Source organism: Coturnix japonica, chromosome 2 (assembly GCF_001577835.2).
Source record: "Coturnix japonica isolate 7356 chromosome 2, Coturnix japonica 2.1, whole genome shotgun sequence".
Lineage (NCBI taxonomy): Eukaryota > Metazoa > Chordata > Aves > Galliformes > Phasianidae > Coturnix > Coturnix japonica.
In genome coordinates this window covers 86,941,159-86,956,077 of record NC_029517.1, presented here as the reverse complement: position 1 = coordinate 86,956,077, position 14,919 = coordinate 86,941,159, and the positions used below count along the sequence as shown (strand labels likewise).

At 37.4% G+C, this 14,919-nt stretch overlaps 1 protein-coding gene across 1 annotated transcript; it reads right to left on the bottom strand.

Annotated features, from left to right (window-relative positions):
• Positions 1 to 395: 395 nt before the first annotated feature.
• Positions 396 to 1,806, bottom strand: MC2R (melanocortin 2 receptor). Its single transcript, XM_015855082.2, has one exon. It carries the CDS (start codon positions 1,657 to 1,659, stop codon positions 700 to 702), a length of 960 nt encoding a protein of 319 aa, XP_015710568.1. The 5' UTR covers positions 1,660 to 1,806; the 3' UTR covers positions 396 to 699.
• Positions 1,807 to 14,919: the final 13,113 nt, after the last annotated feature.

The window sequence follows — 14,919 nt, the reverse complement described above, 5'->3', positions numbered from 1 at the left end:
TGGCATTCTGGTGTGCATTAAAAAGAGCACCTACCTGTGCGACCTGGTGTAGGGAACCTGCTTTGGCAGGGGGTTGGACTCAATGATCTCAGGAGGTCCCTTCCAACTCCTACGATTTTGTGATTCCAAAAGTTATTTTTGACACTTGAAAATTACTAATGCCATGATTAAAAGGAGACCCAATGTTGAAGAACAAAGTAATGAGTGAGAGTTGCCAGCGAAGTACAAACACGTGTTCATATTTTCTGCTTTATCACAGATTTTTATATAAATGTGAAGTTTTAAAATAATTATTCATTTACTTGTGATTCAAACAACAGAATTTTAAAGTAGTATACATTTTAAATTGAAATTACTGATACAAAATGAATTGCCATTAACTCATCTCTGGGGGAATGCAAGGCTTGATACAGAAGATATACATTTAAGCTTCTCTGAAATGATAAAAGATAGTTGATGCAGTTATTTTTAGACTGTTGCATGAAAATTATCAGCAGAATTCACTTAATCAGTAGTATTTCTGGATGTTTGGTTGGCAAAGACTTGTCTGGATACTTTGCTCATATGTATTCTTTTACAGTCCTCTAAAAATCATTAGCAGCGCCCCGCAGGTGTAGTATTATTTTGGGTCAGTATTTTTAACTCTGCAAGCTGATGTTGCATGGGTGTGCTTCTATAATGTTCACCCTCATTTAGTTTCTACCACGTCCAGTTATACCTGGCACAGCAGAACATCTTCTTAAATGTACTCCGTAATTCTGGGCTTCGGAATGCAAAAATCATAGGATCAATGATTGCATTGCACATTATGAGGGTCCCATTCACATGGAAAATAGACATGTAGCAGGCACAATAAGGGTTGTGTGGGCAAAACCTTGCTAAAAGGATGTGAAGAACAAAGGGGGCCCAACAGCAAAGGAAGACTCCAAGGAAAATAGTCAGTGTAATGGCTCCTTTCATGTTAGTTCTCTGATGGACTGCACTGGTGGGCAGTGAGGCAATCTTTTTAGCGTGAGATCGAGCTAGGAGGAACATATGTATATAGAGGCATAGTATAAAAAACATCATTAAAGGGAAGAGGATGGTGAAGGGAATAACTGTAGCTACTTCATGGGAGAAGAGGGCAATGGCAATGCTACTGCCAGCACAGAATGTCCAAATGATTGCTAAGATGACCACAGCCCTTTGTAGTGTCATTATATTATGGTACCGCAAAGCATAGAAGATAGTGATGTATCTGTCTGCTGCAATAGCTAGCAAGCTGAAAATGGACCCCAGCAAAGACAGAATGAACATGGAATCCATAGCATCATCCAGCTTTTTCTCAAAGTCCCCACGACGTGTCAGGTACCCCATTTTACACAAGATAATAAAGATGTTCTCCAGAGTTTTGTACAAGCTGCCTAACATGTCTGAAATGGCTAAGCTACAAATGAAGAAGTACATTGGCAAGTGCAAATTCTTATTTCTGATGACAGCAACAAGGACAAGTAGATTTTCCACTATGCCAGCAGCAGCAACAGTGAAAAAAACTTCCTCTGGCACCACGACTTGGTTGCAGTCAGTGATATTTAAGGTAAAATCAGTTATATTTTCCAGAGATGAAATGCTTGTCTGCCCTGCATGTTTGATTAAGTTGGAAGGTGTCTCTGTGCTCATTTCTTCTGCTCTTGGAAAACCTCTGTATTGCTGTTTCTCAGGCTTGGATTTACTCTGAAGCTGACCTGTCAGTCAGACCATCCTTTTGCTGAAGGCTTTCTCCTTTATCCGGAACAATTTGAAGTCTTAACTGAATTGTTTTGAATTTCTCCTGCAATAGAACATATAGAAACATAAATATCAAGAAGAAAAATGTCACATGCCAAAAAACCCCAAACATGTGAAATATCACCTTTTGCAATTGAAAGAATATACATTATTGGAGTGAAGCTAAGCTGCTTTGGATAAAATAAGAGCTGCTCTGAGCTCCACAGTGCCTTAGAGGAAAATAAGGTGTAAATTCTCTGTTAGCTTCAAGGAAGTTCAACACATAGTTTTCTTTACCAGCAAACATCCCATGTTAACTGAAACTGATTTCACAGACTTCAAGAATTTGGCAGTCTCTACTGGCCCAGCTGTTTGCTTTGAGAAAGTCTGGCATTTCTTGGAGGATTTATAGCATTATTAGACATGTAAGAGACCAATGCCAAGATAAGCTGTTGTCCAGAATAGTAACATATTTACCACCACACTGTTGATGCTGAAATAAAAAAATGCTCTTAATTTAAATGTGAACATTGTAAATATTGATTTTTTTCAGAGGTATGTTACACACTAGTACCAAACTGCCTTTTCAGGCAAATTAAAACATTCCTTTGATTTGAACATATTTTTTAATATCAAAAGCAAAATCTTTCTTTGGCTGTATTCTACAACCATCTAAAAGTTGAAATATTTTTATTTTTCTCCATTGAAATGACTTTTTTTCTTTCTCTGTAATTATCTTGATCTAAATTACTTGAAAGCCTACAAGAATCTTTCCAAAGGATAGGCTTTTTAAGCTATTCATTAAGGTGTAAATGCATGTGATATTAATTTGGCTCAGATATTAACCATGGAGAATAAGGCACACTTTTTCTTGTAATTTTAATAGCTCTATTTGCAAAGTACAGATGCAGTTGCTATTTGGAATGTTCCCTATTTTAAGAACTAAAATATTATCCTGTTTTTAAGTTCAAAATAGCCTTTAGTTCTTTGGCTCTTTCATATCAATATGAATTTAAATGCATCTGGGCATTTGTTCCTAGTCAGGTTTGCTAAATGCCATGATGCCCTTTAATACTGTTTCAAAGGAAGAATTCAGAAGTTTTAATTACTTTTTATACAAGTCCTCCTTAAGTGTTGGTGGCTGCCTGTAAATGGCATAGCTGAACCTCTGCTTGAATGTGATCATCTCTGATGCATCGTGAGCTTTCAGCTAAAGTGTGTTTGGCCATATACCAAGAGATAACAGGTTTCTGATCTGGGTTTACTGTTATCATCTGCTGGGATTGCCAGTAAGGTGCTACTCGTAGTGAAATGTGCTAAAAACTGGACCACCAGAGAACATCAACTCAACTGAAAGAAGCTATCAGCTCCCTTAAAAGAAAGCATTCAAGAGAGCTCCCATACTTATCTAGGAAAAAAAATGACAACCAACCACCACAACAAAACGTCCTGTAATGGAATGAAAGAACTGAATTTCACTGCAGCACATCTGGACAATTAGCTCAACATCTGTCAGCATGTGCAAGGCATACTGCTGAACTTACTCCCTTCATAAATACGATGGCTTCTTCACTGAAAAAAGCATTATGAATGGCACAACATATTACACTTACTGCTTTTACAGAGTATAAATGTTCTTAAATTTACAATAACTCTGTGTTGAGTACAGCAGTTGATTAGGGCTGAGATCTTGTAAAGGACTGTTAGCAGTTATAGAAACAAATGACTGTATTATATCACTTAATGTTGTTTTCAGACAATCAACAGCCAAAGAGACATCCTTATTTCAGAGATCCTCATTTCAGTATGCATATATGACTACTGCAGACTATATTACTAGGATTCCGCAAAGGATGTTCCTAATTATCCCTGTTCTGATGCTTCAGTGCTGTGCAGTCACACACACACAGACTTCCCAGACAGGAGTTTCTATGTTGTACACAGGTTGTAAATCCAGTGTTTGACCTACACAGTGCATATTTTGTTCATATCTCTGCTGCAATCCCACGTTTACAGGATTCTTTTGCAGCTACAGAATGACCAGAGAGCATGCATGAAGTAGTTCAGTGCTTATGAGCAGTATGGGACAGACAGGCTACACATACAGCGTAAAGTTCTTGTGGACATGACTAGTAACCTCAGTGTATCCCTAAAGTTAACAGTTTCCACAGAAGGAAGACACGAGAATACATTGGTACTTGGAGTCAGTCATATTTCCAGTGGCTACATACTGAAATTAGAGCCAAGGTCATTTTGCACAAAATAGACAGCCTTGGTGCAACACACTTCCTCTCCACTGTCAATACCGCCTCCGTTTGATTCTTCATTATCGTTCAGATAAAGGGTCAACGTCAGTCACCAGCACCAGTCTCCGATTGATCTCAAATTTACCTTTTGCAGGTGTCTGCAAAAACCAGCCTTTAACAACTAGTGCTCATGCATCAGGAGTGTTTAAAATAGGACACAGCAACTTAGGAATAAAACAGTGCCTTATGCTACAATCTTTTTTTCCCCTCATCATTGGCTGAACCGCTTGGATTTTTCCTTTCTTGAGGTTATGCGCAATGCAATAAAACATTTGCCTGTAGCAGGAAGCACTGAAGAGATATAAGCAATGAATAACAACGACAACAAAACAATAAAAAGCCACAAAAAAAAACTTTTAAGTTTGAAACGCATTATCAAATGTAATGATAAGTATCAGAAATCCATCAAAAAACCTTGGGCTTTTCCTTCACACATTTAAATGAGGTCCTGGAGGGAGAAGTCAACAGCTTAGTCATTTTGGATATGCTGAAACATTATTTATATAAAAAGAGGCAGCCTTCTGGCATAGTGGGAAACGAGCTGGCAACAATAGTGAAGTTGCTAAAATGCATACATCTGTAATATTATCGGCAATTTCTATTCAGTCTGTAGTTTTTTTTTTTTTTTTTTTTTTTTTAAGCAAGACAAAGCAGGGAGGACAGCAAGCCAGGACTGGGAAGTATACAGACAATGGTGTAGAGAAATAGGAAACAGATGTAATTTGTATTACCTGTCAATTATGTTCATTCACAGTGATTATGGTTTGTTTCTTTACAATGCTCTGACACTGGCGAATTATATTGGCACCATGCATATTGCACAGCTAGGATGCAACACCAGTATTTCATCCTGCAACCATGCTGAGAAAGTCCCAGTGGATGCTGAGGGGTCTCAGCACTGAGCAGGATTCGCCTTGGACAAAATGTGTAATTCTTTCCTGCATGCCCAGTGCATACTGATAACAAAAAATCAACTTTCTATATGTTAGCAGTGCAGTGACTGAGTACCTGGAAGGTCAGGGAGTAGTAAGGTCTGCACTTGACATATATTTTTAGTCGGATAAGCAGTTATTAATTAAATAAACAAAACACTTCCTTCTGTTTCCAAATGTTAAATAAATTGGCCTGGTTAGCAGTAATAGCAAGAAGGTACTCCTTGTGCACCTTGGTCAGAGTAGAACATCAATCCCTCATGGACGTAGTTGGATCATCATGTGACTGAATATGCTGTCTGATGCAGCTATCAGCCTTTTTCTAAAAATGAAAACACAGGTCACGTGTATGTCCATGGACGAGCGCTATATACATTCTCAGCAACTCCCATTCAAGTCATCATGAATTTGTATTCAAATGCAGTTGAGAAAAATGATTTTTTTTTCCCTTTTTTCCCCTGCTTTTCCAGATGTACAAGGTATTTAAGAAGAAAACGTGCCCCTTAAAAACATTGATGCGGAGACTTAGTTTATAAAATTGTAAAACAATTCCAGGTGGGCTTAGCTCAAGCAAGAAGAGAAAAAGAGCACAAATCTGTCTTTAGTTTTAACTATATAGTTTCTAAATTGTAAGTCACCACACCAGATGAATTTACACAGTATAGCTGTTTATAGTCATTCCTCTGAGTGCCTGGTCTTGGAGATGTGATGCCTTGGCAAAAAGCCACCTATCTCTCCTAGATGTGACACTAACAAAGAAGCTTTGTAGGTGGGTGCATAGTTTTGCTATTAATAATAGACTGATATTACTATTTTCTATGTAGAGGAGAGCTGCCTAGAGCTCTTCAGAGTGGTTATGGTCCCACAGCAAGCCCTGAGCCACTGTAGCAGCTTGCTGTGCTGACTGGCCAAGTTCCACCTCTCCCTTCCAACCTATGCTTCTCTTTCCTCCCACCTCCTCAGAGATTGAAGAAAGCCCTTTTTCCTCTTAAGTAACAATAATATGCACTTGATTCTTATATGAGCGTATTACCGTGTCTGGCAGGCAGTGCAATATGAGCACAGCACTCAGCAAGTTTATGCAGGGTGATCTAACCCACTGTGAACTCTTCAGTGCAATAACAAGTACCATAGTGTTGTTTCCACTCAGCTCAGGCATCCCTAAGAGCATAGCAGGCTCTGTACAAACCACAGCATGAATAATTCCTTAGTTTTGAAGCTTGGATGCCAGGGTTCCTTCTCTGCTAGAGCTTGATAAGCCAGAGCCTTCCTCTCAGGAAACTATTAACTGCCCTAAGGGTCCTTCCTTTGGGAATTCTATGGAAAGTCTTGGTATTTCCCATCAGTAACTGAAGGGATAGGAAAACGTGCATTTGATAACTTTATTTTACAGCAAGCTAAAAAAATTCTGATCCTTAAGAGACATATTTTACGTTATTAACTTAATGTAGCAAACACTGCATAAAACAGCAGTTATAACTGTGAAAGAGTCGTATCCTGCTCTGAATGTGAGCAGTCTCAGTTGCTTACACTCTGATGAAAGTCTTGAAGATAAATGAGTTTCCTCTGCTTACTGCTGCAGGCATGAACCAAAACAAAGCGCTGGGTATTTAGAAAACAGTAAGACAGATGGACTGTGTATTTATTGTTTCATTTTTCAGCTGCTGAAATCTCAGTCTTCTCAAAGTAAATGTCTCATATGAAAAGATAATTTCACACAGAACTCATTCATTGAAATATTGATATAAGCACAATCCTTTTTCTTCTCAGGTTTCCATTATTCTTTAAAATCACATTTCAGGTAAAACAAACAAAGGCATGATAAAACAATGGTGAAAAATTAGGATAAGATAACACCTGCTGTTTTATCTCATCAGTTAAAGTTTTATAAACTGAATTAGTAACCAATCTATTAGTTGTTTATTCTTTTGCTTTGATCTCCCTCTAGTGTTCAACAAAACCAAGTTAGCCAGATACTAATGACTGATTACAACTCTTCCAACTTCTCACATGTGCCCAGGATGCTATATAACAAGATATTGCCTAATTGCAATTTCATGACTAGCATCAGTCCTAAATAAATGTTTGCTGTATAAAGATGTTTGCTGCTCTAAGTCTTGGAGATTTACTGCATCAGAATAAGGAATACGTCCCATACAATTTTTATGTCCAATACTTTCACGGAAGTTTTACACTGCTAGACACAAAATGCATCAGTGATAAAATAAAAGGAAAGTGTGCATACATACAGAAAAAATATAACTGAACCTAAAACCACACGTACACCAAAGGGACTAATAACTAGTCAGATATACATGTATACATTGAACAGAATTCTATACATATTTCCCTGACTTTAGATATGGTATAGAAGAATTTTCATACTGGATCAGAAACTGGACAGTCTGAAGGTTTTATAAAGTATAGAGATGAAGAAAATGTAGAAGACATGGTTATTTCTTACTGCCACATCATTTCCCCATAAAATCAGCTTCAAGAGAACATGCTAGATATTTGTTTTAGGAATAAGGAGAAATATCACTTCAAGAAACCTGCATATTCTCATTCATATTTAAGCTTAAGTATATATAGCATGCCATGATTTTGTTTCCAACAACAAAACAAAACATTCAGGCTACACAGAAACTGTATTAGCCAGGGCTACTTATCTCCATACAATGCTAATACAGCTTCAGTTCAAAAGGCACTTCAAACATGAAAGCCAGAAAAGTGAAAACAATGAAGAAAAGATGGACTCAGTTCGATATTGCCAAGATTTTAAACAGAGAGGAAAAAGATTTGCGTGTTTCCCACCACTGAAGACAACACGATATGCCCTTGGGATGGGAACACTAGTCATTTAAGAAGTAGCTGTAAGAGAAAGAAGTTAAATTCAGTGAAATTTCCCCCCCACCTTTGCAGCTGGCAGTAGACATGATCATGACAGTTTCTCTTTTTTTGGAAAGGCATGGAGGCTCAAACTCCATCATGCTGCTGTTCCCTTTTTAAACGTGTGATACAGCAAGAAAAGTGACAAGTCTGTTGTCATTTGTAGCAAAATAACCTACCTAAGGAAAGACACCCTGATACTCCTGATGCAACTAATTGCTTTGGAGGCAAAGTACTTGAGCCCTGGAGTTTAAATCCTCCACTTCAGTACATGAGTCTTGAACTACTGGACTGACTTGGTAACAAAACACAGTGACAAACACCAAGTGACTTTTTTTCTTTGGAAACACTGGTTACTGTGCTTCAGACATCAGACTGCTTACAGTACACTGTTCTTTCATACTTATCTCCAGCACATTTTAAAGCATATCTATAATTCTAACTATCTACAAGGAATGAAAAGTAGGGAATTAGAATTCTGGACAAATAGTTCTGTGGGATCATTGTAAGAATCAATCAAGAGGCCTTCAAATGACATTTCTGAGGCCACTGCTCTGTTCTTACTCTTTCCAGTAAATCATCAACGTTGCCAGTAATAGTGCCATCACAGCGACATTATCAACAAACACCAGGGAAATCTGTACAGAGAAACATTAACAGTTTCTAGAAAGAGTTCTGTGTTTCTGCTCAAAGAACTGCTCTCCTAGGTGGTTTGTTTTTTGAAGAGCCATCCGTCTTTTTCTCCAGCTGTGAATGCTCCAGTAGATACAAATAAAGCAATAGTTAAAATAGGTGAAGCTACTAGGATTTTTTTTCTAATTTTAAAATACAGAAACCAAGGATGAAGATCTAGTGTGCTTAAACAGCTGTGAATGCACTATATCTTGTAAATTCATATGTGTCTTACTAAAAGAAAATATACAGAAGAGACAAGCTTATTTCATGGGAGCTAATTAAAAATACCAGTGCGCTATGTATCTTGCCACTGAGGTAATATTTACATTTGAAAGTGAAATTAGTGAAAAGAGTGATTAGAAATTAATTCAATAGATGCATACTTTCCCTGGATGAGGGCAGGGTGAAGACTACACCTCTTGGGGATGCTGCTTTTCAGAACCGTCTTCATGACCAAAGATCTAGGAGGGAGAAGTAATGGATAGGAAAACAAATATGAGAAGAATCAATCCAAAATTCTGCAAACCCATAGCAATGCGATTGCTTTGGAGCAGAGGCCACGTAAAACTTCAGTCTGACTACATGCTGGCATCCAGTGCTGATGCAGTTCCTCTTACAGGTAGAAGTTCTCAAAGCCTCATTGAAAATGGAGTGCTGTCATCTGAATTCACTTCTGGAAAGGTGTGGGAAGTGTAGGAATATGTCCCATAGAAGTCATTCTTGCATGCCTTTTTTCTGCATTAGAATCTGGAGCACCATGGAAATGGTGCTGTGGTAGAACAAACAGTGCTGTTTCTGTACAGAACTGCACACATATGCGTGTAGCATTGCTCTATTTATGATCTGAAAAAACCTAACAATAGTAGAAGAGTTAATGTTGCTCAAGTATATGCAATAATGTGTATTAAATGTATATATTTACTCTGCCTAGATGTTCCTTGTAGTCAGCTCCTTCAAGGACAGATATATCTATACTCTGTCTTGGCTGTATGCTGCAGAATGACATGGGGTTAAATATCGAAGAACTTCAGTAGTTAAGAGTGCCGCAAACCACACATTCTTACGTCAGCTATGCTGCTGAAAATCTTCAACAATATCAGGTAGATGGACGGAGTTGTTTAATATTTACATTAGAGTAAGTGAAAACAGAATTCAGGCTTCCTGCCACAGAGGGAATGTAATAAAGAGAACTGTCAGGAACTGCACTCCTTGCACAGATCCAGAAGCCTCACTGATGACCATTTAGAAAGAGATGTGTGACTGCTGGCTGACAAAGTGATAAAACTGAGTTGGAGCAGTGGAAGCAGTATCCAGAAGAAGCATTTCAATTGAAGCTCTCCTAATATGTATTTCAGGTCCTGAAGAGGAAACTGTACTCAAGCTTCTTAAAAGAGGTAAAAAAAAAAAATTCTGCTGAAATTTTGTGTTACAGAATGACTATAAAGATTTTAAGGATCATTAGAAATTTGGAACTTCATTATATAAATAATGCTACGTCTTTCACTACTTCCTCCAAGTAGGCTTTGAGTTCTAGATAGGTTTAGTAAACTGCCACTTACCTTCTGGTGCAACAATATGCGAGCCAGTGTGCTAGTAATGCTGGAAGCAAGATTGCTTATAAAGGAAATGAAGCCAACACAGTCTTTACGTAAAGGAAAGATTAGAACATCTAAATCAAAGATAAAGACAGTTGTCTCATTGGCATAACCTTGAATTAGGGTCATTTTAAAATAAATCATCCACTTTTTCTAAGAACACTTATGAGGAAAACAAAGAAAAGATGTACAAGTCAAAAGGAAAACATTCCATATTTCAGTGGATTAACTTTTCCCCTCCTCCTGATATTTATAAGCTCCCCTACTAATATTTGAGTTTATCCACAAAAAGCCCATGTCCTGTATTATAAATTGTGTCTAAACACTCTGGTAATTGAGATGTCACAGGATGTTTACTGTCCATCGGGAAGATGTCACTGTCTTTGTTTTTCAGTCTAAGATCTCTACCAAAGACACAACTGGTAGCAGAGCTGACAAGATCATGAGAGAAAAACCTCAAAAGCACCAATGCCCAGCTGTACTAATTTGGACAAAAATAAGATATCATTGTAGAGAACTGTAATTTGGGTCCCAAAGAAAGAAGTCTATAGAGATTTAACAGTATTTCACAGGGAGTCGGCAGTCCTGTTACTGAAACAAACGGGGAAGGAATAACTTAAGGAAAAAACAAAACAAAACAGGACAGTGACTTAAAGACAGACTTCCCATTTGGATTCATTAAATACAGATTAGAAGAAAGTGATGTCCAAACACAGAATCATATTCTCAAAGGTATAAACTGAGAAAATTTGATTGCTGCCATGGAACCAAACAAAACCTCAAGCCTACTACAGAAAGAGTGAATTGGGAGCTGAACAGAAAATTCTGTTCATCTCTGTGCAGGACTGCTGGAAACTCAAACTACCTGTAATTAGCAGTCTGACAGCTCCAGTGTGAGCTGAGCAAATCCCCAGCCCTTACTAATTGGAGGTGAAAACATTTAGCAACATTGAAAGCACTCAGGAGCAGGGAACCTAAGAAAGAAAAAAAAGCAAACAATGTATATTAATCATATTCTGATATCTTCCTGATTTCCAAAGAGGAAAAAAAGCTTTGCTCTCCTTCTCCAACCTCCAATACAAGGCAATTTTCATCTTTGTTTTCAAAATTCCTTTTCTTTTGTCCAATTGGACCAAATGTGTGCAATTACGAAGCACAAAAATAACTATTAGTGAAAGCATGTGTGGCTTAGAAGAATAGGACACAGCAAAAGTGTTTTAACAGGAGAGCTGAACATTTCTTGCTATATCTTTTCCCAAGCTTGCTCATCATTTGAATAGCCTCTTTTAAGTATACCTTTGCTGCTTGCATTTAAGGGCCAGCTTCAAGGGCACTCATTCTATGTTGTGTCAGGTGGCCCTAACCTCTTAACAGACCAGGGTTCTCTGTACTGCTTTGGATCTGAAGATGCTCATTAGTGCCTTGGAAGATTTTTGAAAAGTCCTCATCTCTTCTTGTGCTGCAAGTTTCTTTTCTAGCCTAGAAGTTCAACACACAATCTAACAGTGTACTGCATACACAGAAAAGTCAATACCGTAAAGTGTAGTGGATCAAGTCTGCTTTGAAAGTAAAGTCAGGATTCACCATGATGACATTTAAGGTCATGTACGACACAAAAGCAAGTTTTTTTTAAATTTTTTTTTAATTTTTTTTTTTTTTTTTTATTTAAACCTAAATCATCAGAAGCTACTTACCATGAATAAAGAGAGTGGTGCATATAATTGGATTCTGGTGACTTACCAAATTATTAATAAGAACTGGGAACATGATTTACCCTGTGATCATTTAATGATCATAGACTTTGAGGAAAGCAGAGAAAGCCCTCAGATTTTTAACCTAACGTAATCTGAAGACTTTTCTACTACTACTTACTTATGTATTTATATTCCGCTATTATTTCTAGCAGCTCACTAGGGCTGGGTCCATGGGTGCGTAAGGGACAACAATGTTCCTTCCATCCTACCTGCAACTCACAATACTAGCCTCCAGGAGGCACATGAAATATAAAGCTGCAGGAATAAGAGGCTTGATCTGGAATTATTGCCTTTTTGACTTGCTCTACAGGCTCTCTGCTAAGCAGCAGAGATCTGTGGTTAAACTTGCAGCTAATATTTTTGCATATCCAAATGGTAAGAACTAATATGGCTTGTATTCAGATATTGACTCTGGAGGGTATTGTGAGAATTTAGAGGACTCAGATCCACAGAAGTTCATAGTTGAGAAATAAACGATGACAAAACTACACAATTACAACGCAATATGATTTTAAAGTAGAGCAATTTTTTCTAATGTTAATTCTCTTTCATGATGGGAGAATATGCAAGTTGAAAGAACATGTTAGAGAGGGGCCACTCTAATTCCAAAGAAACATTACCATGTAAAACAAGTGTACTGTGACAAATTACAGTTAAAACTGCAAGATTTGCATGTCATAAGTAAGAAAAATAAATCCATCATCACATTGCCTAAAGCATATTATTTCTATCTGTTAACTATGAAATCAGTAGACAGTTCTAGTTCAGAGAATGACAATACAAAGTAATTATAGAAAGCTGTTATCACCTGAAAGTAATCTCACAATGATTTTACTAGTTCCATGCATGCAAAGCTATAGCTAGATTAATACTCATAAGGTACAAATTCTCAGATCAGAGTTTCAGTTCTGAAGAGCAAATTGGAAAATAGAGTGCTTTCACAACAGGTGAAAGAACAAACACCTAAAGAAATTATAGTAATTAATAACTCCACAAGGAAAGCCATACTCACTAAGGTTGATTAGAAGAGGAGCACATGAGAACTAGGACCCAAGATTGACCAAGAAAGACACGAATGCTACTTCCACATAATACACGTTTTTTCCATGCAGCAGACAGGGAAAAGATCAACTGCAGCATTCTATACCACCATTGGTAAGCCACGCAATGGGATTTGCCACTTAGGGCACTACAGAAAAGGCAACTGTTCTTCTAATAATCAAAACTTCTTCCAGGAGGTTTTTGATAGTACCTAGTAAAGCATTCACAGGTAAACAAAAAATCATACACAGAAAAAAAATCTAAACCTCGCCCAGCTACTGAAGGGGACCTCTAGCCATAAAGCACTCCCTCCTAGAAAGCAGCTTAGATCTAAAAGATTACTGTTCAGTGTCTGACCCTTATATGAGCCCAGCATAGCTCCACTGTGCATCCATTCCTTCTGGTCAAGTGGGGAGCACAGGTGCAAACAATCTGCTTGTGCTCCCCGGACCAGACACCCCCTTTCACCATGTGCTCTATCATCAGTTCAAGCCCTGACCTAAAGGCTCCCCTAGAGCATCTGTTATGCTGTGCTATCAGCAAAAAGGAAATGACAATTGTTTTGAGGACAGGTTACAGAGATTTTTCTGAAGCAGAATACAGCCTAATTGTCTTTGGCTTGCAAGTCAAGAATATGTGAATATTTGCAATTTTATTATTAATAATCTAATATTTGTTCAAAGATATTACTTGTTCTTTTTCAGTAACTTGTTAAATATAAAATTAAGATTTAGGGAATGTCTACAGGCACACAAGTAATGAATTTATCATCAAGGCAGGGCAATATGGTCAAAGAAATCTTCAACAGGAAAAGACTCAGCCAGTTGTTTAGATGTTAGCATGTTTTATCTTGCATGGTGAAATACAGCGTGTAATGATAACTCACATAGTACTTAAATGCCAGTTGAAATTTTTTTGGATGAATTTGGGTTAGACAAAGTCCAAGGTGCAGCACTTGTGTACTTCTGCCTCCAGTCATTATTCCTTACTTGATTCCCAGTAACACACAGCTGAATGCTCTTGAGTGTAAATGTACAGTTATGGTGCCAAAGCTATGGGAAGCTTGATTTGTCTTTAGTTATAAGCACATGAAGGAATAGTGGAGGTAGTGGTGTTGTTTCCCTGCACTAAGTGGTTGCAGCTGGAGTGAGGAGAAAAGGAGGAGAATTTCTTGCTCATGTGCTCTTGCTTGATGAGGACAAAGTCAGGAACTAACAATCTTATGGGCTTTTGTCCTGAAAGGCAGCTTTCACATGGAGTGGAATGTTCAGATACAATTCCTCAGATATGGGTATCTAAGATGACTGAAATATTTTCTATGAAGTTTAATATATTAAACCAGTAGTATATCAGGAATATATTTAGTCATCTTGGAAAAAGTACACTGGTTTCTTCAGAAGTGCCAATAAGAGTAGTTAAAAGGAACATGTTTTAAGGGTGATTAGCTGTCTAGGATCACTTTCCCTTTTTTCACTTCTAAGTTACTGTTTGCTTTTCCTCCTTTCTTCCTTTATGGAACTTTTTTTGGGAAATTCTAAACAAAGAAAACCTAGAGGTGACATTTTATAATTGATTTCCACATAATTATCCACTATTAAAGTAGCTGTGTAATTATTTTCACCTTTGAAAACCAAATACTGTGATGGATAACAAAAAAATCCTGTTAACAAGCTTGTCACTTCATTTCCATGGTTCTATCCTTTGGGAAAAAAACAGAACACAAAAACTTCATATTTTATTTCCCTTATCAGTTTTGGTTGTGAATACTGGAAACAAAATAATTGGTTCTGTTGTAGATCCAGTGGAGGCTGTTTCTGCTGATAAAATTGCCTTTAAGAAATAAACTTACACTTCATTTTAGAATACATTTACATAAACTATATTCGTATATATATTGGGATTATTATACTTGTTAAAAATGTGTAGATATAGGAAATGTCTTGAAGATGTTCATTGTCTTATGAACTTAAACTCAAGAAAG